Source organism: Mesocricetus auratus, unplaced genomic scaffold (genome assembly GCF_017639785.1).
Source record: "Mesocricetus auratus isolate SY011 unplaced genomic scaffold, BCM_Maur_2.0 Super-Scaffold_100045, whole genome shotgun sequence".
NCBI classification, from domain to species: Eukaryota; Metazoa; Chordata; class Mammalia; order Rodentia; family Cricetidae; genus Mesocricetus; species Mesocricetus auratus.
The window spans coordinates 6371785-6397898 of NW_024429222.1; the positions used below are offsets into that span (position 1 = coordinate 6371785).

At 46.9% G+C, this 26114-nt stretch overlaps 1 protein-coding gene across 7 annotated transcripts; it reads right to left on the reverse strand.

Annotated features, from left to right (window-relative positions):
* Positions 1–10: 10 nt before the first annotated feature.
* Positions 11–10015, reverse strand: LOC101833045 (AKT interacting protein). 7 transcript variants are annotated; one of them, XM_040735344.1, is made up of 11 exons: positions 9814–9901; positions 8835–9114; positions 7258–7369; positions 5763–5968; positions 2777–2841; positions 2590–2690; positions 2091–2179; positions 1915–2013; positions 1724–1831; positions 945–1005; positions 11–785 (listed from the first exon to the last, which is right to left on the reverse strand). In XM_040735344.1, exons 3-11 carry the CDS (start codon positions 7297–7299, stop codon positions 675–677), a joined length of 882 nt encoding a protein of 293 aa, XP_040591278.1. In that variant the 5' UTR covers positions 7300–7369; positions 8835–9114; positions 9814–9901; the 3' UTR covers positions 11–674. The 7 variants fall into 7 exon arrangements, with proteins under 7 accessions (XP_040591278.1, XP_040591277.1, XP_040591279.1 ...); XM_040735343.1 differs by having other exon boundaries at positions 8810–9114; XM_040735345.1 differs by lacking the exon at positions 8835–9114 and having other exon boundaries at positions 11–782; positions 7258–7365; positions 9814–9933.
* Between the last annotated feature and the right edge of the window lie 16099 nt (positions 10016–26114).

A 26114-nucleotide genomic window follows, 5' to 3' on the forward strand; every position in this document is an offset into this window, starting at 1 on the left:
GTTTCCTGCATAAATGACAATCAATCATTTATTGGTTTATTTCATCTCTACTAACACATCAGTCTTTCACCATTTAAATACCTGACTTCATTAGAAACCGTTTTAACACTTTTTCTTCCTCCTGCCATAAAAATACAGTAATTTGCTTTAAAAACAAAACAAAACAAAAACCTATGAACAAGCATCCTGGTTCTGCCTACTTTCCTAATGCTCTGAGATAGACGTTTACAGCAAGTCAGCAGGCTGAAGCCGGAAAGCCAGTCTTCTTGAAAGTGCTGCCCTCTGGAATCTCTTCTCTACACCATTCTTCACGACCTACCTACCACATGTACAGCCGAAACTACCAACTTCCAACTACGTCACAGTGCTCATTTCTCTCTGCTCTGTTAAAGTAAATACAACTTACCTCTAACATATTCAGAAAAATACTTAAGCCTCAAGGTCCCCAATAATTTGGAGTACTGAACTAGAAGCACCCTGACACTTCTGACAGAAGTAACGCATTACGTAATAAGAGGTCTCCACAACCTGTTGTCAGAACCTACGCACACACAACACTGATAGGCAGTCACTGTTCACGTGGTTTACTCTTCAGGCAGTCCTTTGCCATTAGTCAGCTTTAACTAGGCCAGAGTCCAGCAGGAAAGTGCATGGTGCACCAGATCCACCTTCTCTTAGGTTGCTACTGTTTTCTCTTCTTTACTGAAAGGTTGTACTGAGCCAGGCTTTACCCATGACAGGCCAGCAACATGAACACTTTTATTGTGCTGTTCGTCAGGCTTCTTCTAGGCACAATCAAAAACAGACATTAAAAAAAAAGGACTGATGAGCAAGTTCACAACCATACTGACTAGTTTCCCCAAGAGTTAACTATATGTAACCAATGGCCACAAATGCAGACAGTTAAACCAGGATAGCCATTTAAAAAATGGTTATGTACTTACTTTCTGAGTCAGCATCTTCTCTCTGGCCTCATCATGTACAGAAGGGTTCCATGGAGAAAAGCTTGAAGGGCAGAAAATATTAAATATAGTTCATGGCTTTCAAAACATGTACAGCACCCAATTAAGACAATTCTAAGGAAACTTCAGAAGGAAGAAATTTTTTAAAGGTTACTCTGTGTAGCCCTGGGTGTCCTGGAACTTCCTCTGTAGACCAGGCTAGCCTCAAACTCAGAGCTCCACCTGCCTCTGCCTCCCCAGTGGTGGAATTTCAGGTGTGCGCCACTGCTCCCTGGCTAAGGAGCAATCTTTAATCAGTTGCTAGCATACATTGGTATCATCTAAAACAGACAGCCCTGTAAACCTCATACCACCCTGAAATATTATTTAAAGATGAAGAAAACAAGGCAGAGGAAAACCAAGTACTTACTAAAAACCAAGCAGTCCATCAGCTGAGCCCAAAAGCAACACTGTAGTATGCTTCCCAACGATGCCAATGTCCACAAGAACTATAGGGCCTCTCCATTCTATTCTAACATGCTCTCTCCACCAAATCTAAATGTTAAGGAGTTAGTCTAGATCTAGTTCAGTACTCCAAATTATTGTGTACTTTGAGACATATTTTTCCGAATATGTTAGTGTATAAGCCACACAAAGCCTTTGGTTTAAGGTCAAGAGCCCAAGAAGCATTAGGAGTTGACAGAAAATGAAAAGCTCCAGGCTGACATTACACATGTCCTTCTAAAGCAGAAGTGTAAAGGACTAGGTGACATGCCACTTACCTAATTGCATAGGGGTCTTCTATTTTCGGTTGGTCAAACAAACGAGCAGTACATACTTTAACACTGTCAACCACTTTACTCTTAAAAAGCTGAATGTCTTTTTCATACCTGTATTAAAAGTTTTAAAAATTTACCGATTTATCTTAAATAATAATAAGATTATCCTAAGTAACAAAGTAAAAATCACATACAGTACTGCAGCCTCTGGGTTTAGGGGGCTTGTTGTGTCGATCTTGTAGAAGACTCTCCTTGCGTACATTAAGACCTGCCATATATGATTATGGTTCCGCCTGCAGGGAGACAAGGTATGATTATTTTGGTTTGTTCCTGATGACTATGCTACTATAAGAAACAGTGATACACTAACCTCCACTTTGCAAATGCTCTCTTCACATCCAGTTCTCCTGAGGTGGAATCAACTAGCGGGTGAAACACGGGAATGTCAAACAGCAAGCGCTGTATGTGGAGAGAAACACTTTAGTGGGAGTGATGCCATGCCGCTAGTCAGATCAGGCCCACCCAGGGCTCTTAACTACAACTACTTTCCTGTAAACAGCTTTGCAACAGGGGAGATTCTGCTCTCCTCCTGCAGTATGGCCATCACCAGGCATACCGTGAACTGTCCAGCACAGACCCCAAGTTCACCCACACACCCTCGAGCGGAGAAAAGGATGAAACTGCAGGCAGGGTAGCATGACCCCAGGTAACAAAGTGCCAAACCCCCATTGCCTGCAGGAGACATAACATCTGAGGAAACTAATTTCACTACAGCATCTAAGGTCAGGAGAAGAATCAAGAAATCTGTAAGCCCTGATTTCCTCTCAATGACTAAAGCTCTGCCCGGGCTCAACTGTAGTCCCACTTACTGGACAGTCGCCATCTGGATAGTTATCAGGAATATACACCGTAAACTTGAACACACCATCCTGATACAGCCCGTGTCGTATGAATATTACGCCAAACCACACTGCAGGAGAACATAAACACGCTTAAGTCCCATCTGTGTCAGAAGATCTCACACACCAAAAATAAACCGTTGAGTCCACATCTTACCTAATGCGGAGCGGTACGATGGCTGTACATAGACGCCTGGTAGCTTCTGCTTCACTACCAATGTACTAAAACAAGCAGAGTGGTAATTAGCTCGTACAGATGCCAGTGACACATAAAAGTCAACCATCCCACATTTCACGAGACAAGCAGCAGCTCAAACTATAGAAACGGAGTCATCCTAGTTTTACATCTGAGTCTCCTAGATCACCACCCTCTTACTTCCAAACCAGCCCAAAGAAACTCAAGACAATACACGATCCCAGACTTAGAGAGCCATACAGGGACAAAGAATCGAGTTTTGCTCTCAGAAACATAATTTTGAACATTAAAATTGAGGTAAATAGGGCTGGAGAGATGGCTCAGAGGTTAAGAGCACTGACTTCTCTTTCAGAGGTTCTGAGTTTAATTCCTACCAACCACTTGGTGGCTCACAACCATCTATAATGAGATCTGGTGCCCTCTTCTGGCCCAAAGACATACATGCAGGCAGAACACTGTATAATAAATAAATATTTTTTAAAAATTGAGATAAATAATGAGCTGATGCGGTAGCCCCCCCATTTAGTCCCAGCACTGGTGGGTGGGGGTGCACCTTTATGAGTCAAGTTTCTATATAGTGAAACTGTCTCAAAAAAAAAACCCACAAGAAAATTGAGGTAAATGTTAAGTATTTCTAAAAGTATTGCTTTTATCATTGTAAATTAGAGTTCACACATTAAAAAATTATTTTTCGGGGACTGGAGAGATGGCTCAGAGGTTAAGAGCACTGAGTGCTCTTCCAGGGGTCCTGAGTTCAATTCCCAGCAACCACATGGTGGCTCACAACCATCTGTAATGAGATCTGGTGCCCTCTTCTGGTGTGTAGACATACATACAGGCAAAACACTGTATACTTAATAAATAAATATTTTAAAAAATTATTTTTCACTAATAAAAAATGTGGTATTTTCCTTTTGGGCTTCAGCATACTGTATTTGTACTACTAAATGCAAAGCAAACTGTTTTCAATTGCAATCATAGGTACTAAGTGAGAATCCAGAGTTGTTATCACTTAGCTGTCCTTTTGAGTCAGCCTCACCAGGGCAGCGGGAGGACACGCTTTGGGTGTACAGTGCTGCTTGTGGAGGCAGGCATCATTTTGAGCTCCCAAATATCCTGAACTCAGACTCTTTGGACCTTCTAGACAAGGAGTATGCTGACACAAGGCAAGACACAATGCGGAAAGATGCTACTTTTTTTCTGGGACCCAGTTACACACTGGCAGCCATTTTGCTTGGTTCCCTGAAGCTGCAGCTATGAGCTGTGATCTGACACTGAAAAGGACAGTGTTGGCCAAAGCACTCTAAACACAGTTACCTACAAATCCGAATGTACGGAGAAATAGTTGAGGGGCTCTTTTAAGATTGTTCTCTATGTGCATGAGCATTTTGACTGTCATGTATGTAAATACACTACGTGGGTCCCCTGTCCTCAGAGGCCAGTGAGGGAGATCAGATCCTCTGAATAGTAGAAACAAATGGTTGTGAGCTACCATGTGGGTGCTGGGAACTGAACTTGGATTATCTGCAAAAATATCAAATGCTTTTGGCTGCTAAACCATCTCTCCAGCCCCTGGGCCTTGTTTATCTCCTAAATACCTCACATTTACTTACAAGCATTTCCTAAGTTACTTATATACTTCAGGCTGACCTTGAACGCACAACAGTCTTACTGCAACTGTACCAGGTGGATCCATTACCTTTTCAAGTCCCTGAGATTTAGCTGGTCTACAGAAGCATGGCTAGAAGATAGAGCTACCCACAGAGACATTTGTCAGAAAAGGCAGTCTTGTGTTTAACACACAAGCAACTTTGAGTCAGCACAATAGAAGCCTGTCCACCTCACTGCTCAGGCACAAATCACAAGGCATCCATTATAGAGCTGAAGAGACCATTGCTCCACTACACTGGGGCCTCGTTCCCTTTGACCATGACAGCCTCAGTACCCTGGGAGGAGTGATCAAGATACTTTGAAAATAACTCAACTACAGAGAAACTTAAAAGATTATGGAAGCTGAGAACTCTCCAGACCTTTCTGTCCCTTTAACAAGTGATCCAAACTACATGGTACTTGAACTCTTGTATGTGCCAAACAGTGTGTCATCACTATTGGCACACTGCACAATGATCAGCCCCTGCTGTCCTTAGGCAGGCATATCTTCAGTGCAAGGGTGGCCTTGTGACAAGTTATACAGCTCAACCTTTCACTGCACCAAGTAAGTTTTCTAATAACAGAGCTTCCAACATACAAAACAACATTGTAAGTACTTTTCTGAGGGCTGGCAAGATGGTTCAGTCAGAAAAGGTACCTGCCCCCAACACTGTAATTTTAAAAAAATTTAGGGGGCTGGAGAGATGGTTTAATGGTTAAGAGCACTTGGCTGCTCTTCCAGAGGTCCTGAGTTCAATTCCCAGCAACCACATGATGTCTCACAACCATCTGTAATGAGATCTGGTGCCCTCTTCTGGCCTGCAGGGATACATGTAGACAGAAAACTGTATACACAATAAATAAATCTTTAAAAAAAAATTTAAGCGCTTTTTAGTTTATTTCCAAGTCAGTGTTTCTAGTTCCCCCACCTACTTACTGACCATGTCTTCCTGACCCTTTCTTACTGTCAGAATGCTTCCTAAAACATCAGAGCCAAAACTGAGCCCACACTTCCCAATGTGTGTGACCCCAGAGAATGCCACCCAGCTTCTGTCCACTTGATACAGAACCTCTTCCAGTGAAATGCCTCACAGAAAGGAAGACAGAAATTAATTACCTAGTTCCTAATCCACAGTATATTCTCAAAAAACTTGACTTTCCTCCTGTTCCCCAAAGTGGGACAAGTGCAGATGAGTCTGGGCCTTCAGATTAATTCACACGTCTATCAAGGGACATGACTTCATCTTAACTTTCAGGGGACCATTCATAACTGAACCATCATCCATGAAGGACTCACAATTCTGCAAGAAGCGAATATTCCAGGTAGAAAGGTCCGTAGGAAGCATGGGTGCCATTTGTTGACTGTGCTGCTGGGGCTGGAGATGTAGGCTTCGTTATGGGCAGAGCGTTTTTGGGAATAGATGGCAGCTGCTTTTTTGGTGCAGTTCGTGGAGGACTGTTTTTCACATCCCCTGCTAATGTCTTCTCTTCACCTTCAGCTCGCTGTTCAGAATGAAATTGTGAAAGCATTTACAGCAACTCTGAAAGCAGTACGCTGAGCGCTCCATCCGAGCTCTTAAGTTAGTGTTATTCTTTACATAGGAATTCTCACACCATGATCAAGATGCCTTCAAATCCCTTGAGAAGGCAGGGCACAGCAAGAGCAAGTAAGCCTGAAGCATGACTAAAGCAGTAAGAATCCCATTAGCTGCATCCCATAAGAGCAACGTAGTCAAGCCTTTCACAAGCAACTGAAGCAGGAAAGCCACGAACAAGATTAGAGAAGCCTTGTGTACATGCAGACACTGTAGAAATGAACTTCAAAATAAACAGTGTAGATGACTGAAATTAGCTGCTGCCTGATGTGAGCACAGGGACAGGAACAAGGAAACGAAGCTGTTATTATCTATCTCACTTGCTTAGGTCTCATACGACCCTGCTACATTTCCACACTGGTATCTCTAGCATACACTGCTCTCCTTAGTCAATGAGTTCTGAATGACCAGAAAACTAGCATCTCACTGCTCCTCCCTAAACTCACATACAACAGAGGCTATTGAATTTGTTATGATAGGAAAAAAGGTAACAATGATGTTATCTACAGCTTTTAAGTTATTGCTTATGTATTTTAAGCTTTTCTAAGAGGAAAAAATATATATTTTTAAAAGATTTTTTATTACATTATTTATCTGGGGTGCATTTGTGCCATGGCACACATATAGAGGACAAACTCAGACTTGGCAACAAGTGCCTTTACCCACTGAGCCATTTTGCCATCCCACATACATATATATTTTTATAACTACTGTGTATTATGGATTATATATAATAAAACTGTGCGTGACAGCTCACTTATAGTCCCAATACTCAGTAGGCTAAGGCAAGCAGACTGCTGTTTGAGGCAACCGAGACTACAGGCTATTCTTGGCTACAGCAAGACTTTATTTCCAAAAGGAAAGACATTTTATTTAGACCATTTATTTAATGCCCAACTCTTAGTTGACATGACTGAAGCTTCTCTAAAAACCAAATCCTGAATCTTCAACAGAGAAATGTTCAAAATACATCACAAACTTCATCAAGTATGCATACAATCTAAATGAAATAGTCTTAGCATAGTGATTCACTGGAACTTCTGTGGATGTGACCTCAACCTGAGAAACTGACTTTAATGGACAAAGTGATTTCTCAGAAATAAAACCCAGGAATTTTGGCTAAAGAGTACAGGTGGCCCTGATAGAGATTGTTAGCCTTCCTTTCTATCAGAATTGCTATTTATTGACTGTACCTACTTTGCGCACAGAGCTTGCAGACATGCTCCACAAAGGGTTCATAACGTGTACTCCAAACCAAGAACTTCAGTGCCGTGGCATCACACTCTTCCGTCCTCAGCGTTCACGCTGCCTTGAAACAAACGGAGAGAATACAGCATGCCAACGCCAACAGTTAAGACAGCCTAGCACTCTGGACACACATCCTGCCAAGCAGTCCACAGATTGAGAGGCCTGGGAATGTCATCAGAGAGCTCTAAGAATAATCCTCCCTTCTCCACACCTTTCCACGGCAGGCTCCAGTCCCTCTCACACCCTCAGGCATCTATATGAACGTATACCAAAGCCAAGCAAGCATGCCAAGCCCAGTACTTGGGAGGCTGAGGCAGGAGGATCCAAAGTTTGAGGCCAGTTTGGATTACCTAGTGATATCTGCTAACACACACAAAAACAAGCAAACAAAAACATCACCTGTCTACCAGTTTCCTGACCTGTCAAGAACAGGATTCAGCTTCGCTTTACCACACGGCCATTGCCACTAGCACTGTATCCAGGCACCTGACTAATGGGAGGAAGGCTGTATTCAGGATGCACTAACCACCTACACACAAGCTGTGTCACTGTTCCCAAGGCCAAGGTGGATGACTAGAACATCCTGAATGAGTTGTGTCAAGCACAAAACAAATAGCCAACAAAATAAGTAAAATCATGGGAGACCAAGTATACCTATGTCAGGCAAGGGAGGGTAGAATCCTTTCCCTGTAACCCTGAGAAACTGCCCTTCAAAAACAACCAAAAACGGCCTCATTATGTGGTCCGGGTTGGTCAAAATTTCACTGTACAGCTCAGGCTGGCCTCAAACTCCCAATCTTCCAGCCTCTGCCTTAAAGTACTGGAACAAAAGGTTCCTAGCAAAAGGAGATTTGATTCAAGTACTAGAAAATCTGGGAATTCTGTAGTATTAGGCACTTGAGGAACTGTGAATGTATAACTCAGGGAGGTTCAAGTGAGATATTTCATGACTGAGAAAGCAGGTTTCAAGGATTACAAGGTCAGGACATCAGTTACTAAATATACGAAGATGCAAAGAAGAAGTAGCCAAACCAGCTGTAAACTGTCTCCCCCAGGCTCTGCTGTGTTTTAAAGTATGGCTCCTTATCTGAATTGCTGTTTATCAGTGAAAAGCTGAAGGTGAAAAGGGCCAAAACTTAGCAACATTTCCTCAAATTCCTAAGAGGCAGTGTTGTACAGAATGTCTCTAATCAGCAGTGATTTATTTTTCCTGGTGTGCCTACAGCATCCATGGGTGGATACTAGCTCCACCTTCCCGGCCAGTACCTATAACTGCTGTTGTGCTTTCCTGGAGACAATGTTACCCCGTAATTAATCCGGAGGACAGGGATCCCATTTCCCCACTAACCTGCTGACTTGCAGCCAGTCAATAGACTTCGCAAACCTGCTTTTAAAGGTGGCTGACACAACAGTGAAATCAAAAATGGGAGACAGCACTCCACTGTCTAGGTACACCTGTTTTATCGGGGCCTTCACCCCCATGAGACTTGGGGTTTCCTACCTGCAAATAAACTGGCAACAGGTACCTTTCAAGTCTATCTTTTGCCTTTAAAAGTTCAGTACATTGTCCTCAGTTTCTCCAAGAGGTGCCATCATCCATCGCAGCGACATTTTTAACTAAATGGATCCAGTTACAACAGAAGAACGGGGAACTATAGCCAACTTTTCAGAAACTACTTAGTTTGTTAGATGCGCAATCTACCACAGGCATAGCATGACATCGTCCAATAGTAATGACAGGTGTAAAGAAAACAGGCTCCATCCTTGTTCTCAGAAACCATCACCAGAGTTTCAGCTCCTTTGGCTCTGAGAATAAAAAAAAAAAATATGTGCGTGGCTTTACACTGCACAGCTACGTGAAATTGGCATCTTCACCTGTGCGACAATGGGTACACCGCAGAGGGCAAATGCGACCTGGCTCCCGTCGTTCCTCCTCTGTGACACAGAGTTAACAAGGGCACTAACTATAATCTATCACGGCAAAATCGGGTTCACGAAATCCAATGTTAGGAGACCACCAGGCAGAAGCGAGGAAATGTAAACAGCCCCGGCCTTCGACGGCTGGGCCGGGCACCTTCGCCCGGGGCACAACCCCGACTCAGAGCACGTAGAGAATCTGGACAAACCTGTCCCGACGTGATGCAAGGCTGGTGCCCGGCCCTAGCCTCTAAGCTGGCTGGAGGCCGGCCGGGCCCGCGAGTCTGCAGCCGAGCCTGAGGGCCTGGGGCTTCGCGGCAGCCCCTCGGCGGGGTGACGGGACACGGCGCGGGCCCAGAGGCGCGACGGGAGAGCCACCGAGCCCGTCTCCCTTTTCTTCCACGGCCGTCCGCCGGGGCCGCGCAGCAGGTGCCCGGAGCGCACAGGTGCGGCCCCGCCCCCGTGTCCCCGCGCGGCCGCCGTCGCCCGAGTCCCTAGCGCTCCGCGGGGAACCGAACGCCGAGCCGCGGACATCGCCCCTCGGCCCCGACCGCTCAGTCGCCACCGGCCAAGAGGCAGGACGCTCACCTGGACGCCCTCGTTGCGGAGCTCCGGCGGCCGAGCGCCACCGCGGCCCGACAGCATCTCTGGCCCCAGCGCAGGCGGTACCCTGCCGCTCCTCTCCCGCAGCGCCCCGCCCCGCCCTGCCCTCGGCGGGACACGCCCTGGACACGCCCCCAGCCTGGGACCTTCCGCTCGGGCGCCCATGCCGAGTGGCTCTCTCACTGTCCATCAAGGACGTGCTTCCGGGAGGAGCTGCGGGGTCGGCACTCTCTCCTGCCAATCAAATCAGCGCCGGTCGGGTGGGGCCCCGCTCGTCCCTCCCCTTACGTAACAGCGTCCCAAGGCAAGCTGTCAATCAAAGAAGCTTCCATCCCAGGGGAGGTGAGGGAAGCAAACAGGCACCCGGCCGCCATTGGGCACGGTGTGTGCCAGTCACCATGGAGACCCGCCCAGAGGTTTATGCGGCAGCCGCCAGCGAGTGCTGCGAGCTCCTGGCTCCGCGGGCGCCGCCTGTTACCCAGGAAAGGGTTGGACCTCCACGTTGGGGACTCTGAGGGTTGGAAGCTCCCTAGTGGGAGTATGTAGGAGAAACTGGAAGGAGTAAAATTGATGTTATACCCAATTTGTTAATAAACTAACTCCAAGATCAGTACTGTACTAGCCAGGCTTGTTAGAAGTAATTGTATAAATGTTTGTCCCTGGGAATTGCCCATAACCAAAGAGACAACACTGAATGCTCCTCTAACAGGCAGTTCAAGGGAGGTAGGGAATGGAGACACATGTCCTTAAGTACTGGCCTGAAATAAAGCTCCGGTTCTCTTCTGGAGAAAATCTTAATTCTGCCAGGTGGGCAAGGTGACCCCGAGTAACAACTATTAGAAAAGAACAACACTGATGTACTTAGAAATAATTCTAGCTGGGTGGTGGTGGCACAGGCCTTTAATCCCAGCACTCAGGAGACAGGGAAAAAAAAGGAAGGAAGGAAGGAAGGAAGGAAGGAAGGAAGGAAGGAAGGAAGGAAGGAAAAAGGAATAATTCTGGCAATATTTCGCTGTGTAAATCTCTCTCATCTGCCCAATTGGCCAGATTTACAGCCTCTAGTCTCTGTTTAAATTCTTTTGATGTGTGACCTGCGGCCAGCACCTGAAGGAGCTTTAAGGGGGACCGCATAACCACAGTGTCTAAGCCTAAGACCTACAGAAGTCAGGAAAATGTTCTGTTGGAGGCTGGTTTCTATCTGAGCACTACCCAGAGCCGGAAGCACACTGGGAATAAAAAGCCTTTCTGTGTTTTTCCTGAGTGTACAAAGTGAATTCTCACTGGAGGGCTCACTCCTCTGCTTGGGGGGGTGGCTCACTCCTCTGCCAGGTTGTTAGGGCACCTTGAGAAGCAGGGAACTACAGTGTCACAAGGTCACCCATGGCAATGTGCAGCCCACTCCTGCATAGCTCCTGCAGGTAGCTCTCACTTTGACCGGAAACACTTGTGACCTTTTCCTGCTCAAACGCCTCCCACTGGGCACATTTCAAGCTCAATAAAACCCAAACCTCTGGCTTTCAAGACACCCTTTTCTGGCCTCTGGTCTCCCCAGTTCTGCGCAGGCTGCTGCTGGTCGCCTTTCCCCTCTGTCCCCCTCCCCCTTTTTAGACACAGCCCCCTTGGGTCTTTCCTGAGGCTGATCGTTGGGTGCCTTCCACGCAGGAGAAGTCTTACTGAGCAGTTGCTTCTTCCATTTCCATTGCTACCAGGGTGCTGGTAAATGACTTACTACCTGGCAGGAAGCCAAACTCATGATGGCAATCCCAAAGACTGGTTCTGATATCCAGCTTCCTCCCCCAGCCGAATCAGCCGTGAGTGCCTTCCTCTCATCAGTTTGGATACATTTAAGAATGCTCTGGCCCTGTTAGCACTTAAAATGAAAAGAAGGAGAGCTGGAAGTCTTTTCCCCTGACCATAAAAAAAATAAAAATAAAAAATCGCCTCTGCAGTCTCTTTAGCCAAGTCTCCCGGGGCCGCCATCCTCCCCTGAGATGGCTGCTGATTTCCGGCTTCCCCAACTTACTGTTCACGGAGAGTCCACTCACAGACATTCCTCAGAGCGGATCTCTCCACTGAGTTTGTTTCATGCCTGCATCCACCTGCCCACCTCGTATTGGCTACCCGACACACAATTCCAGTGCCAGAGTGCTTATTCCTGCGTACGCCAGCCACCCTCCAGCTACGTTACATAGCAAGGAGGTTTCTCACATTGTGAAATGACTCTGTACTCATGGTGTGGCTGTTAGCAAAATGGCTGCAGCCCAGAGGGGTTCAAGGCCTAGCAAAATACAAAGTAAGTATGTCCTCCAGGGGTCTCTTTTGATGAGCAAGAATACCCTTCATCCGAAGAAACGCCAGAATATCTCGGTGACCAGGCGTGAGCCTCTGGGTCTCTGAATACAACAAAAGGAGTCAAAAGTCAGGGACTAAGCTGCCACAATTAGGGGCAGAGTCATTTACCTTGGATGCCTGGACTTTAGGGAGAGGAAGCACACAATGCCACTGGAGTTCAGAACGTGTCCCTTTCTGTGAAGAGCAGATATGCAGGGGCGACCAGAGGCCAGCAGGAGACAATTGCATGGGTTTAGCAGCAGAGCTGGAGAGCTGAATGAGTAATTAAGGGTTAGAGTGGAGAAAAGCAGGCCGTGGACCGGCTACGGGGTAGGAGCTACAAAAGGAGTCTTCAAGGAGTGGTCATCTAGATCAGTGGCTCTCACCTGTGGGTCATGACCCCTTTGAGAGATGAATGGCCGTCTCACAGGGATTACCTAAGACCATCGAGAAACATAGATATTTATATTACAGCCCACAATGGTGGCAGAGTTATAGTCATGAAGTAGCAACACAAATAATTCTATGGTTGGGGGTCACCGCAACATGAGGAACTGTACCAAAGCGTCACGGTATTAGGAAGGTTGAGAACCACTGATGCGGATGTTTGGATTAAGTTACTGGCTGGTCAGATCACTCCGTGAAATGAGAAATGGAGCCGGTTTAGTGGAGGAAGTGGAGGCTTTGGTCAGGGGCTGAGGGGTTTGGTGGGGGGATGGGGGTTTGGTCAGGGGCTGAGGGGTTTGGTGGGGGGATGGGGTTTGGTCAGGGGCTGAGGGGTTTGGTTGGGGAATGAGGGGATTGGTCAGGGGTTGATGGGTTGGTATGGGGAGTGGGGATTTGGTTGGAGGTGGAGGTGTTTGGTGTGGAGAGTGGGGGTTTGGTCAGGGATTGAGGGGTTTGGTGTGGAGAGTGGGGGTTTGGTCAGGGATTGAGGGGTTTGGTTGGGGAGTGGGGGTTTGGTCAGGGATTGAGGTGTTTGGTTGGGGAGTGGGGGTTTGGTCAGGGATTGAGGGGTTTGGTGTGGAGAGTGGGGGTTTGGTCAGGGATTGAGGTGTTTGGTTGGGGAGTGGGGGTTTGGTTGGGGTTGAGGTTTGGTGGGGGCGGGACAGAAATGAGTGATCATCATTCCCTCTTCCTTTTGTTGCAGACAGCCTTGCTTTGGGAGCCCTTCTGGGGCTTCCCACTGATTCCCTAATAGGAAAAGCCAGCCTTCTCTTGATGCCTGTGTCTGGTGCCGCTGTCCCCAGGCTCCCCATGGAGTGTTCCTCCACCACTAGCGGAAGGCCTGCTGCTCACCACAGGAGGGGCATTGCACTATAGTTTCCCTGCCCTCTCAGCACAAACAACTTGTGGCAGTGCGATGTGCCCTTCCTTGGAGCTGCTGAGACAAGAGTCCATTTCGCACACTAATCACTAAGCGGTGTGTGGGAGGAACCACGACTGTTGGGCCCTCCATTGTTTTCTACAACCAGCCTCACGCCAGGATGGAGAAGGGACAAAAACTGCAGCAAAGGAACGGGTGACTGAGGGATGCTTGTGCACTCCTTGCTGCACCACAAACAGCTTGAAATGGTTTGTCCTTCTGATGTTCAGAAGGACATTGGTTTCCAGAGGGACTGACTGTGACCACAGGTGAGGCACCTTTCAGAGGGCTACAGTTTTTGTGGGACCCCGTTAGCCATTGCAATGGCAAATCACAGCGTTGTCAGCTTGCCTGTGTCCGCAGTCCACGAAAGCCACAAGCTGAGGGTCGGGGCACTCTTCCCTAGGTCAGATCGTCTGAAGCAGAAAGACCCGCCCTAAATCTGGGCCGCCCCGATAAAGGGACACGGAAGGAGGGAACTGCTTTCTGCCTGCTCTCCCTGCTTGCCTGCTCTTGATGGCAAGCCAGCCTTGCTTTCCTCCAGGACAAACAGGTTCAGATCTGGTCTGCAGAGACACACAGCCTTGTGGGCTGAACAGCCACTGGGTTCTCAGTCCCTCTAGTGCAAGACAGCCATTGTCGGACTGCAACGGAAGTATATATATTAGATATGGGATAACTAATATAAATGTATATATGTGTATATATATGTTACTCACACACATATATACATACATACATACATACATACATATGGTATCTTCATATACACACAGACACACACACACACCCTCTCAGTTATGTTCCTTCACAGTCACCACAATAATCACAATAATGCATTGTTACAAAGTGTGGCCACATATCAGTTTTTTCCCCCATACTTTCCTGATTGCCTTTCTGCCATGAAATGTGGCATTATCAGCTTTCACCAACGCCAACACCACACTCTTGGATTCCAGCCTAAGGAACCATAACTGAAATGACCTTCTAATCTTTACAAATCACCAGGTCTCAGGTATTGTACGACAGTAACGGAAAGCAAACTAAGACAGGTCACTAAGAAAAGGACAGTGGGTAACGGATGTGCCTGACCGTCATCTGAACAAATGCATCAAGAGTTTGAGGTCGGCTGGGCGGTGGTGGCGCACGCCTTTAATCCCAGCACTTGGGAGGCAGAGGCAGGCGGATCTCTGTGAGTTTGAGGCCGGGCTGGACTGACAGCCTCCAAAACAATACAGAGAGACCCTGTCTCGTAAAAAAAAAAAAACAAAAAAACAAAAAACAAACAAACAAAAAAAGAGTTTGAGATCAGCCCGTGCTATGCATTGTCTCCAAAGCAAAACAAAAAACCAGGATGGCTTATTTAAAGAGCGGCCAACGAGGTGGCAGTCTCAAAGAAGATTTTCTAATGTTATTACAAAATGTTGAGCTCAGAAAACAATCCATTCTAGGCTTTACCTGCTGTGCCAATTCGAGCTAATCATTACCTTAACCAGGCTAGAATCACCAGGGAGACAGCCCTCGGGGTATGCCTGTGTGGGATTATCTTGATCATATCAACTGAGGTAAGCTTGCCACTGTGGTGGCGCCATTCCCATTCCCTGACTGGAATCCTAGACTACAGGAACACAGAAAGGGGGCTGAGCAGAAGCAGTCATGGCTCACAGGGCAGGGACAGCCGCTTCAAGCTTCCACTGCCTTTCACTCCCCTGCCAAGATGAGCCCAACAAGCCCTCCCTTGAGTTGTTGCTATTGCTGGGTATCTTACCACAGCAAAGGACCGGCAACTAAGACACCTATTCAATAACATTTTCTCTTAAGAAACCCTTTCTACATTTATTTATGTGGGATGGGAGTAGGTTCTCTCCTTCCACTATGGGTCTTGGGGTTGGAACTCAGGTCACCAGGATGGGTGACAAGCACTCGTATTTTATGGTGTTTACCAGTCTAAAGTTCTGGAGTGTATCTGATATGAAAACTGCCTCAAAAGTCCTTTTTGCCAGGGCGTGTTATACACCTACAATCCCTGTGAATGCTCAGAACTCGTGGTCATGTTCCATCAGGAAGACAGTCACAAAAGCTCTTCTTTGTCTCCAGAAGTTAATTGTACAAATCAGTTTTAATCTCTCATTTCCTATCAAAGATCTTAACAGAAGGAAGAAGGAAAGCAATGAGGCTGTTTTCCACCTGGAATCATTTGCCCCAAGTGCTTCCTGAAGCATGGAGCCCTGTATCGATACTGCTGATTACACACATTGTTTAGTACACACCGACAACTAGTTAGCACCTCACGTCAAAGACTTTATGGACATGGATAGTGAGATCAAAGTACACAGCTTTTCTTTACTTTTCTTTGTTTGTTAGAGACAGGGTTTCTCTGTATTGTTTTAGAGGCTGTCCTAGAACTCACTCTGTAGACCAGGCTGGCCTCGAACTCACAGATGGCTCAGCCGTTAAAGGCGAGGCTCACAGCTTTTCTTTTTTAACTGAGTGGATTTAAAGGAGAATATTAAATAAACAATAAGTCTATTGTTAATAATTGTGATGCCCAATTTAGACTGACAAGTTGGTTGGATTAAGAAATACCTAGAAGTTGGATTGGTAAAATGGCTCAGTGACTAAGGGAGCTTGCTGCCAAGCCTGATGACTTTGAGTTAGAGATTCAGAAGCCACACAGTAGAAGAGAACTGGCTCCTGAGAGCTGTCTTCTGACCTCTACATGTGTGTCATGGCATGTGCGTGCACGCGCGCGCACACACACACACACACACACACACACACACACACACACAGAGTAAATCCAAATGTAATAATTTCAACATCGACTAGATTATAGGAGGTGTGGTCTGACTGGAAGAAGGACCTTGCTGGAGACGTGTCGAGCTTTACAGCTTGCCCTGACCCTTCCTTCCCACTTCACCCCTGCTTCCTGACAAACATGGGCTAAACAGCTGTGTTCCATTAGGCCCTCTTTGTTCTGTGTCTTAGCTACTGTTTTCTCTCTCTCTCTGCTAAAACACCATGACCAAGGAAACTTATAAGACAAAGCATTTAACTGGGGACCTGTTTATAGTTTCAGAGGGTGAGTCCCTGGCCACCAAGGCAGAAAGCATGGCAGCAGGAAGTCAGACACGGCACTGGAACAGTAGCTGAGGGCTTACGTCTGATCTGTAAGTTGTAGGCAGAGATAGAATGATTGAGCCTAGTGTAGACTTTTGAAATCTCAAAGCCCATCCCCCAGTGACACATCTTCAACAAGGCCACACCTCCTTATCCTTCCCAAACAGTTCCATTAACTGGGACTCAAGCATTCAAACATGTGACCCTATGGGGGCCATTCTCATTCAGACTATCACACCATGGTAGACTGAACCCAAGAGCTAAACGAATCCTTCCTCCCTGTGGTGGTCTGAATAGGTATGGTGCCTGTAGGCCATGTGTTTGCATGCTTGGCCTATAGGGAGTGGCACTATTAGGAGGTGTGGCTTTGTCAGAGCAGATGTGACCTTGTTACAGGAAGTGTGTCACTATGGAGGCAGGCTTTGAGGTCTCATATATGCTTAGATCATGCCCTCGTTCACTTCCTGTTGCCTGAGGATGAAGATGTAGAGCTCTCAGCTCCTTCTCCGGCACCATGTCTGCCTGCACGCCGCCATGCTTCCTGTCATGATTATAATGGACCAAATCTCTGAAACTATAAGCAAGCACCAATTAAATACTTTCCTTCATAAGAATTGTCATGGCCATGGTGTCTCTTCACAGCAGTAGAAACCCTAAGACATGCCTTCATGTCACTTTATGTCAGGTATTTTTCTATAGCAAGTCAGAAACCAACAGCAATGGCCTTCAGATGTGTCAGAAACCACAGATCTGAGAAGCACTGCTTTGGAGAGATGATGTCATGACTGATGGGAGGTGTCCTTCTGTATATATGTTTCTCTTATTGGTTGATGAATAAAACACGGATTGGCTATTGACCAGGCAGGAAGTAGAGGCAGGGCTAGGGGATGAGGAGAATTCTGGGAAAGGTAGGCAGATGGAGTCGTCATGTAGAGACCAGGAAGAGAGGATGTGCCAGGTGTTCTCCGGTAAGCCAAGACCACGTGGAAATACATAGATGATTAGAAGTGGGTTAATAATTAAGACGGAGCTAGCCAATAAGAAGCCCAAGCCACCGGCCAACAGTTTTATAACTAATATAGCGTCCGTGTGTTCATTTGGGGCTGAAGGGTGGAGGGACCAGCCAGGACAAAGAACCTCTCATTACACATGACTATCTTTTCTATGTCATTACAATAGTTCACCATAATCCCAGGTTTGAGTAGTAGGTGGGTAGTTGAAAAAACAAATAGCATTTAAATAATAGCATTTAAAAATGTTAGGATAGCTTATGGGCCATTGTATATTTGTGGCTTAAAGAAAAGCAACCCACATATAACATTGATGCCCATCCAGTCTGGAAGAGAATCAATCTCCTTTTATAACAAAACAGCATCTTGAACATGACATAATGCTTGTAAATACCCACCCTCCCTTTCAATGCTGACAACTGTATCACTAGCTGCAGGTTGACTTCATCTTGTGGAAACCACCTCCTTCTGTGGGTTAGAGCTTTTAAACTGCTAAGTGCTTAATGTCTACATAACTAGATCTGCAGAGTAAGAACCAGAAAATTTGGCATGGTGTCTCATGCCTGTAATTCCTGCCATTGGGAAGCTGAAGTAGGAGAATCATTGCTGTTCAAGGCCAGCCTGGGGAGAGTAAGACCCTATCTCAAAACAAACAAGTAAATGAATGGGATAAGAGAGGGCAGAAGAGAGAGAACATTCACTCATGGACAAATAGCCTGTGTGGGAAGGACTACTCCCAGCATAGTCCAAACATTTCCATTTCTTACATTAAGGTCATCACCTGATTTTGAAAGTCACCAACTAACGAGAATGATATAAGCATCTCTTATTCCAACATTTTAGCAGGAATATTTTGACTCCTATCAAAAATAGGACTAATTTCTCATCTGATATTTTTTCCTCTTGGTTCATTTAAAAATACACTATAGTCATCATGAGTATCAACTCTAAACATCTCCCAGTATGGATCACCTAACAACAAGGGCATTCCCCACAGCCACACCTGACAACATCTGCTCAACACACCTAGACTGTTGAATAGCAGATTAATTTTAATTGTCATATACCAAGGAATCAGTTCTTATAGTTAATGGTATGGGGTGCTATTCATATCCCTCACCAAAATTCGAACATTGAGATTTTAATCACTGATGTAACGGTACAGGAATAGGACTTAGGGAGGTGAGCAGATCCTGAGGTTAGTGTCTGTATGTATTGCTCTTTTCATTACCCCAAAGAAAGAGCTCAAAGGATGAGGGCTTTAACTTGGCTCACAGTTTGAGGGTGATCCAGTCCATCATGGTGCAGAAAGCATGGCAGCAGAGCCCGACTCTGTCCACAGAGGCAGAAGTGTGGGGCTGCTCACTCACATCTTGGTGGGTCAGGAAGCAGCTTGGGCTGAAGTTGAACCAGGACATAACCCTTATGCCTGTCCCCCAGTGGCCCACTTCCTCCTCTAGATCCCATTGTCTAGAGATCCTACCAGCAGAGGGCCCAATGTTCACACACATGAGCCACTCAGGGACATGCTATGCCCAAACATATCACTCCACATCTGGTCCCCTCAGGGCCACGGGCATTTCACAATACAAAATGCTTTCAAAGCAACTTCAAACAGTGTTCAAAACTCCAGTGTCTTCTGAGACTTAAGGTTACTTTTTAACTGTGAGCCCATTTGACAAATGAAATTAAATTTTAAAAAATTTTAATTAAAAATGTAAAAAGTCACATACTTCCAATATTTAATAGTTCAGGGTCAACATTGCTGTTCCAGGTAGGAGGTATAGGAGGAGAGCAGAACCAACCAGACAGCAGAACCAGAACACAACAAAAACAAAAGCCGTGCGTGGCAGACATATCACCCTACAACTCCACTTTTGGCGTCTGAGTCTCATGGCAGAATTATCTGGACTCCAATGTCCTTGGGAGCCCCGTCCCTCCCAGCATTGCCACCTGCAGCACACATTGTCTCTCTCTTGAGTTGTCCAGTAAATGCCTGAAGTCTTCCTTTGGCCGGTGTCCCACATTCCTGCATCTTCTGTGGCAATCTAGACTTCACAGTTTCAGGCATGGCCCACTCAAGAGCTCCATGCATTCACACTGACCCCAGAAGCAGCAACCTTCCAGGACCTTGTAATTCTCACCTCCTGCATGCCTGTAAAAAGAGCACCATATGGCCACTGCCCAAAATCTTCTGCCAGCTCAAGGTGTTACACGGCTCACTTAGGACTAGATTACAGCAGCCTCTGAGCATCTGTGTGGCTGAGCAGGGCGAGCATTTCTCTAGGCCAGCAGTCTCAACCTGTGGGGCCTTTGGGGGGGGTTTAATGATTCTTTCATAAGGGTCTCATATCAGATATCCTGCATATCAGATATTTATAGGGTCACATATCGGATGCTTACACCGTGATTAATACCAGGAACAAATTTACAGTTGTGAAGGAGTAACCAGATAATTTTATGGTTGGGGGTCACCACAACATGATGAACTGTATTAAAGGGTGGCAGCATTAGGGAGGTTGAGAACTATTGCTCTAGGCAGCCTTGTTAAAGCCATTCTCTTTCTCCTTCTCCATCTCTGTCTTTATTTGTGTGAGTCTGCGTGTGTGTGTGTGTGTGTGTGTGTGTGTGTGTGTAAATCAGGCTAAGAAGAGGCCAATCCGGCCTCCAAACCGTGAGAGAGTTCTGTGTGTGTGTGTGTGTGTGTGTGTTCGCGTGTACGCATGCTCAGATGTGCGTGCGCATGCGCACATCACCCTCAGCAGTGGCTGTCTACTTTATTTTCAAGACAAGGTCTTTCACCGGGACCCAGAGCTCGCCGATTAGGCTGTGGCTGGTCATCAGCGAGCCACAGGCATCCCCCTGTTTCCACTTTCCCAGAGCTGGAACTCTAGGCGTACACCACTGTGCCCTGCATTTTTGTGGGTGCTGGGGATTGAACCCTGATCCTCATGCTTGCTCAGCCAACACTTTACCAACTGACCTATTTCCCAGCCCCAATTCCCAAGAATTGACTGTAGGGTATTTTTTTATTGATGCCAAATAGGCTTAGAATAGTCTAGTTTGCTAAATCAGGATCCAGCCAAGATTCAGTCATCACATTAACTGTTATACATATGTCTGATAGGGCTCAGATAGGGCTGGCTCACTGAAATACCATGCCTTCCACACCTCCTATGGCTAGATGCCTCTTCCTGCCCCCTGTGGTGTCTCCCCGATTCTGGGGCCGGAGATTAAACCACCAGCCAGGAGGGTGAGAAGTGGAAAGAATGGTATGTAAATGGATGGCAAAAGTCCTTAAAAAGGGAAGCTCCTTTTTCTTAGGGAGACTTCTCCAGAGATTTCGCCAGAGACTTCTCCTGAGATTTCTCCTGAGAGCTCTCCTAAACTGACTTGGGAAGATAAAGTTTTCTTAAAGCAACCGACCAGTCTCTGTGTCATCTATCCCGACCACCTCGCTACATTCTCGGATGCAGGCCGCACAGCAGGTGCGACATATGTCTTTACCCTCTATTCTAGAACAGCCTCCTGCCTTTATCAGTCCCTAACACTATCCGTGACCAGACCTGCCTCTTCCTCATGCTCTGTGCTAACAGAAGTTACTTGACTATCCCAGGCTGTACAGATTAGTAAATTTGAAGCATCCCATTAGAAATTGTGGTCCTTTCTACTCCACTCTAATGGTTGTTTTGCTTCCAATAAGTTTGTTCTTGCAAATATCAGTGAGCCCATAAATCAGACTGGTTCCCATGGCCACCGCTCTGGCCTTCATGCTAGCCAAGTTGTATCCAGTTTAAAAATAAACTGATGCGAGTCGCAGAACTAACATCTGTAAACAGGAAACAGCAGGACCCGAGGGGCGGGGTCTCACATCTGCACCCAAACATTTACATCCCCCTTCCCCACCCCGGTAACTGAGATGATTCCTCTGGTCCCTGATAATTGGCACACTGTAAACTTTTTAAAGAATGCCCCTTGCTGCTGCTGTGTATCTCTCTGATGTGACATGAGTGGGTTCGGAGAAAGGAAATGAGTATTCTTTGACACGCTCTTGACATCAGACTGGTTCTTTGCTCTGGGAGAGCGAATCTACACAAAGGCAAAAGCTGAGAGAGGAGTGTGCGCCCTCATGAGCTCCTCGGAACCTAATTTGTGTTCTCCCAGCTATAGCTGCAGCTGTTTATACAGCCCCTCCCCTTCCTGCTGATAGGTAACCGGTAATGCCTCCCCTACTTGCCTAACTGGGTCTGCAAAAGCACTGGGTTAATTTCAACAGCCCAAGAGGAGCTGACAGCTGCTCTTCCTGAATAGTCGAGTGCCCTCTGGTGGGCATCTGGAAGAATGCAGGCAGCAAAGCAAAAATCTGTGTGGAGGATGATGGCGGAAACCTGCAGGCTCAGCTCTTGGGGAGGTGGAGGCAAAAGAATCTCAAGCTCAAGGCACGTCTGAGCTATGGGGCGAGAGCCTGTCTCAAAAACAATACAAATGCTTTAAAAAATCCCAACAGGCTGGGGAGTTGGCTCAGCGGTTAAGAGCACTGGCTTCTCTTCCAAAAGACCCGGGTTCAATTCCCAGCACTCACATGGCAGCTCACACCTGTCTGTAACTCCAGTCCCACGGGATCCGACACCTTCACACAGACATACATGCAGACAAAACAATGCAATGGAATAAAGTAAAACAACAACAACAACAAAAAACATACATTTGAGTTCCTGAAAATTCGTGCCTTGACCTTTCCTTAAGCAAGGTGTTTAAGAATCCTAAGCAGGCAGCACCTTTGAGGGCTGTTTGTTCCAGTAACAGAGGTGCAAGCCTGTCTCCTAAGCCATGCTAAGGAGCCTGTTGCCTGTCTCAGAACTCATTCCCCACAACTGCCTAAGGAAGTTTACGACTTCTCGCTCCCTCCAATCCACCCTCCATCTCCAGTTTTTTTCTTTAATCACCAAAACCAAATGACTATCAATTTTCATCGCCTTAGACACAAATGACAATGGAGTTCAGCAGACAAGGCACGCTGGGGCTCCAAGCCGTAAATCGAAGGGATGGAGTAGTGGGTCACCCGAGGCAGAGCGGGGATTCTACCCGGCAGAGGTGCGGGTGGAGGGGGCGGGGAGCGGGGGGGGGGGGGGGGGGGCTCTGGCATGGTGCCTCTGAGAGGCATATAAATCATGTGACCCAGCTTCTTAGGACAAATGGTTGCTGTAATCACTGGCTACATGGAGCTGATCAGCCCAGATAACGGACAGGTAACGTGACTCAGCCCACACACACAAGGGCCTAAGAAGGGTGCTCACCCCCCGGGCCACCTTACACCCACAGCTTCAGGATGACTGCCAGAGTCACTGGGACTTTCTACCGAAAATCACAAAGCAGGGTGCGGCCCAAGGCCCCAATTAGCTCCTGCAACCTTCTGGAAGGACCACAGCCATTTAACCCTGTGCCGACTGTGCCAGGCCCCGCCCTTCCGTAAATGTGGGCTGATGAGATGGAATATGGCTCTTGCTTCCTGACCAGAAATGCCAAAGTACAACGCCGGACAGAAATGGATCCTGGGAGGAAGAAGTCAACTCAGGAAAAGTCACTGACTTCTGCCACCCAAGCCACCCGACCTCCGCCTTCTCCCTGGGTTCCCAGCAGCTGCCCAGCTCTTTTCAGCAGGCAGAACGATCCGATCCCTGTGCCTTGGTTAGGTTACCCACTCTAGACTCAAAACAGCCAGTGGTTTGCTACCACGAGTGAACCAAAAACCTACGGGGCCTCAGAAATCCATCCCTGCATCGCCTGCCATCGGTCCCTTGCTGCATCTCAGCCTCCTCTAGCAACCTTCCCTCCGGCCCACGGCCTCTGCTGTTGCTGTAGCACGCCAGGCACACCCCTGGCCCAGGACCCATGCGCCTGCCCCTCCCCCCCCGCCCCAAAGCAGGTTCACATTCCCTGACCACTCGATTAACAACTTTCCTTATTTCACTCCGCAGCGTCTACCACCCTGGGGCACACCAAATAGTTTATGATCTGTTTCCCTTATAAAAAGCCAAAGACTGTGGGGTTTTAATGTTGGCCTTCCTTTTTGTTCTGGACACTTCTCCAACCCCCACTGCACTTCTCTATAATGTTGTTGTCTGTTGTCACCCAGTGTAGAAGCTGCCTCCAGAAGCAGTGGTGGGGGCCTGCCTAGCTTTGCTTTTGGTTTTCTGAGACAGGGTCCCAGTTACAGCTTTGGCTGGCTTGTAATGCTCCTGTCTCAGCCTCGTCAGTGTTGGGATTACCTACCCTCTCTAGTTTCAAAATTCATTCAAGGACCACATAACAATCATGGAGCAAGGCACACATGTTTGGTTGAGCTCTGACCCTGCCCTCAAAATTCTTATGTGAAGCCTAGTGTAACATGAATAATAAAAATCCAGAGATAGATATGGGGATTCAATCTGAAGAACAGGGAGGCAAAGTAGCCAAACTACCAGAGAGTTCTTACCACTACCAAGGCTGGGGAGATCCTGTCCTCACCGTGGCTGGAGACTAATTGCCTGAATATGAGACCCTGCTCCTATCTTATATACCTCTGTAGTGCTGGGATTAAAGACATGAGCTCTGTTTCTCTTTTAGACCGATTCATTCTCATGTAGCCCTGGGAGGCCTTGAACTCACAGAGATCCATCTGCCTCTGATGGGGATGTCTTTCTGTATTCTGTGAGTATATGTTTCTCTTATTGGTTGATGAATAAAGCAGTTTTGGCCAATGGACAGGCAGGATGTAGCCAGACAGGAAGTGTAGGTGGGACTACCAGAGGAGGAGAATTCTGGGAAGAGGAATGCAGAGTCACCAGGAAGACAAAATGTAGCTACCAGGAAGTGGGATGCCCGGGCATTCTCCAGCAAGCCAAGACCACGTGGAAATAAATAGATTAATAGTTAAGGGTTAATAATTAAGAGAGAACTAGCCAATAAGAAGCCTGAGCCATCAGCCAAATGGTTTATAATTAATATATAGCCTCTGTGTGTTTATTTAGGACTAAATGTCTGCAGGACTGGGTGGGACAGAAACTTCTGCCCATATACCTCTGTCTCCTAAGTCCTGTGTGCCACCTGTGCCTGACCTTTAAGACTGACTAATGTGGCTGGCTTTGCATTCTGATCTTCAGTGGCTTTATTAGTTCATAAACAATATATCATCAGAGCCTAGTTCCTGCTTCCTCAGAATATGACCAAGTCTGGAGACAAGGCTTTTAAATGGCAGCTAAGGTTATATCAGGGTCAAATGGGTGGGCCCCGTTCATGTTGACTGATGTCCTTGTCAGAAGAAAATATCTGTGTACTCAGCTGACATCAGGCTGTTTCCGCAGAAGGTCGCCTATGTGAGAGGAAGTCAGCATAGTCATTATGCTGGCTAGTTTTATGTCAACTTGGCACAAGCTAAACTTACCCGAGAGGAGGGGAATCTCAATTGAGAAAATGCCTCTATTAGAAGAGGCTGTAGGCAAGCCTGTGGGACATTTTCTTAGTGATTGATTGGGAGGGGGTGCCCAACCCATTGTGGGTGGTGCCATCCCTGGGCTGGTGGTCCTGGGTTCTGTAAGAAAGCAGGCTGAGCAAACCATGGGGAGCAAGCCAGTAAGCAACATTGTAGATGGAGTTTCTGTCTAGCCTGGTCCCACTGCCCTTCAGCCCCAAATAAACACACAGAGACTTATGTTAACTATAAACTATTTGGCCGGTGGCTTAGGATTCTTACTGGATCTCTCCCTTAATTATTAACCCATAACTATTAATCTATATATTTATACAGGGCCTTATTTTAGCAGAGAATGCCTGGCATGTCCTATCTTCCTGGTAGCTACATGGCGTATCTGCGTCCTTACCCCAGATTTCTCATCTGGTAGCCCTGCCTATACTTCTTGCCTTGCTACTGACCTGTAGGAGGAAGTCTATGTCGCCATTAAACATGTGACTTACTAGAGGCGCATACAGATGAGGTAATAAAAGGGCGGTTTACCACACCGCTAACCACACCCACTTTAGGCAGGACTAAAGACGTATACGGCTGGACGTAAAGACGTATACGTACGTAGGCGGAACTACGTCACTAGCCAAGCCCACTTTTGGGCATGGCTAGGGGGCGTTACGGGGGAAGGCATAAAAGACAGCGCACAGGAAGTCTCGCTCTCTTTTCCTGGAGTTCGGCTTCCGGTCCAGTCGCTAGCTGAGATCTGCTGGGCTTCTCGGGGTTTGGTATCGTGTGAGTAATTTTCTAAATTAAATACTTAGCTTCCCTTTCAGTAACTGTGTGTCGCGTATCGTTACAGCATCCGTAAAGCCAACAGTTTGGTGTCAGAAGTGGGATTGGAATCGGGACCCAGAAAAAAACGGCTTCTCTCGGCCCGACCAGGCGCACGTGGACTCTCCTTTCGCTAAGTTCCTCACCACTTCGCTCGGCAAGGCAAGATTCCTGCCGCCAGGAA

What these genes read in the sequence shown, in the direction of transcription:
- LOC101833045 (XM_040735339.1), bottom strand. Translation starts at nt 9,993, where the DNA reads ATGGGCGCCCGAGCGGAAGGTCCCAGGCTGGGGGCGTGTCCAGGGCGT. An exon ending in ATCGTACCGCTCCGCATTAG is followed by an intron (nt 2,691 to 2,776) that starts GTAAGATGTGGA and finishes GTTCTCCTGCAG; the next exon opens with TGTGGTTTGGCGTAATATTC. An exon ending in AGAGCATTTGCAAAGTGGAG is followed by an intron (nt 2,014 to 2,090) that starts GTTAGTGTATCA and finishes GTCTCCCTGCAG; the next exon opens with GCGGAACCATAATCATATAT.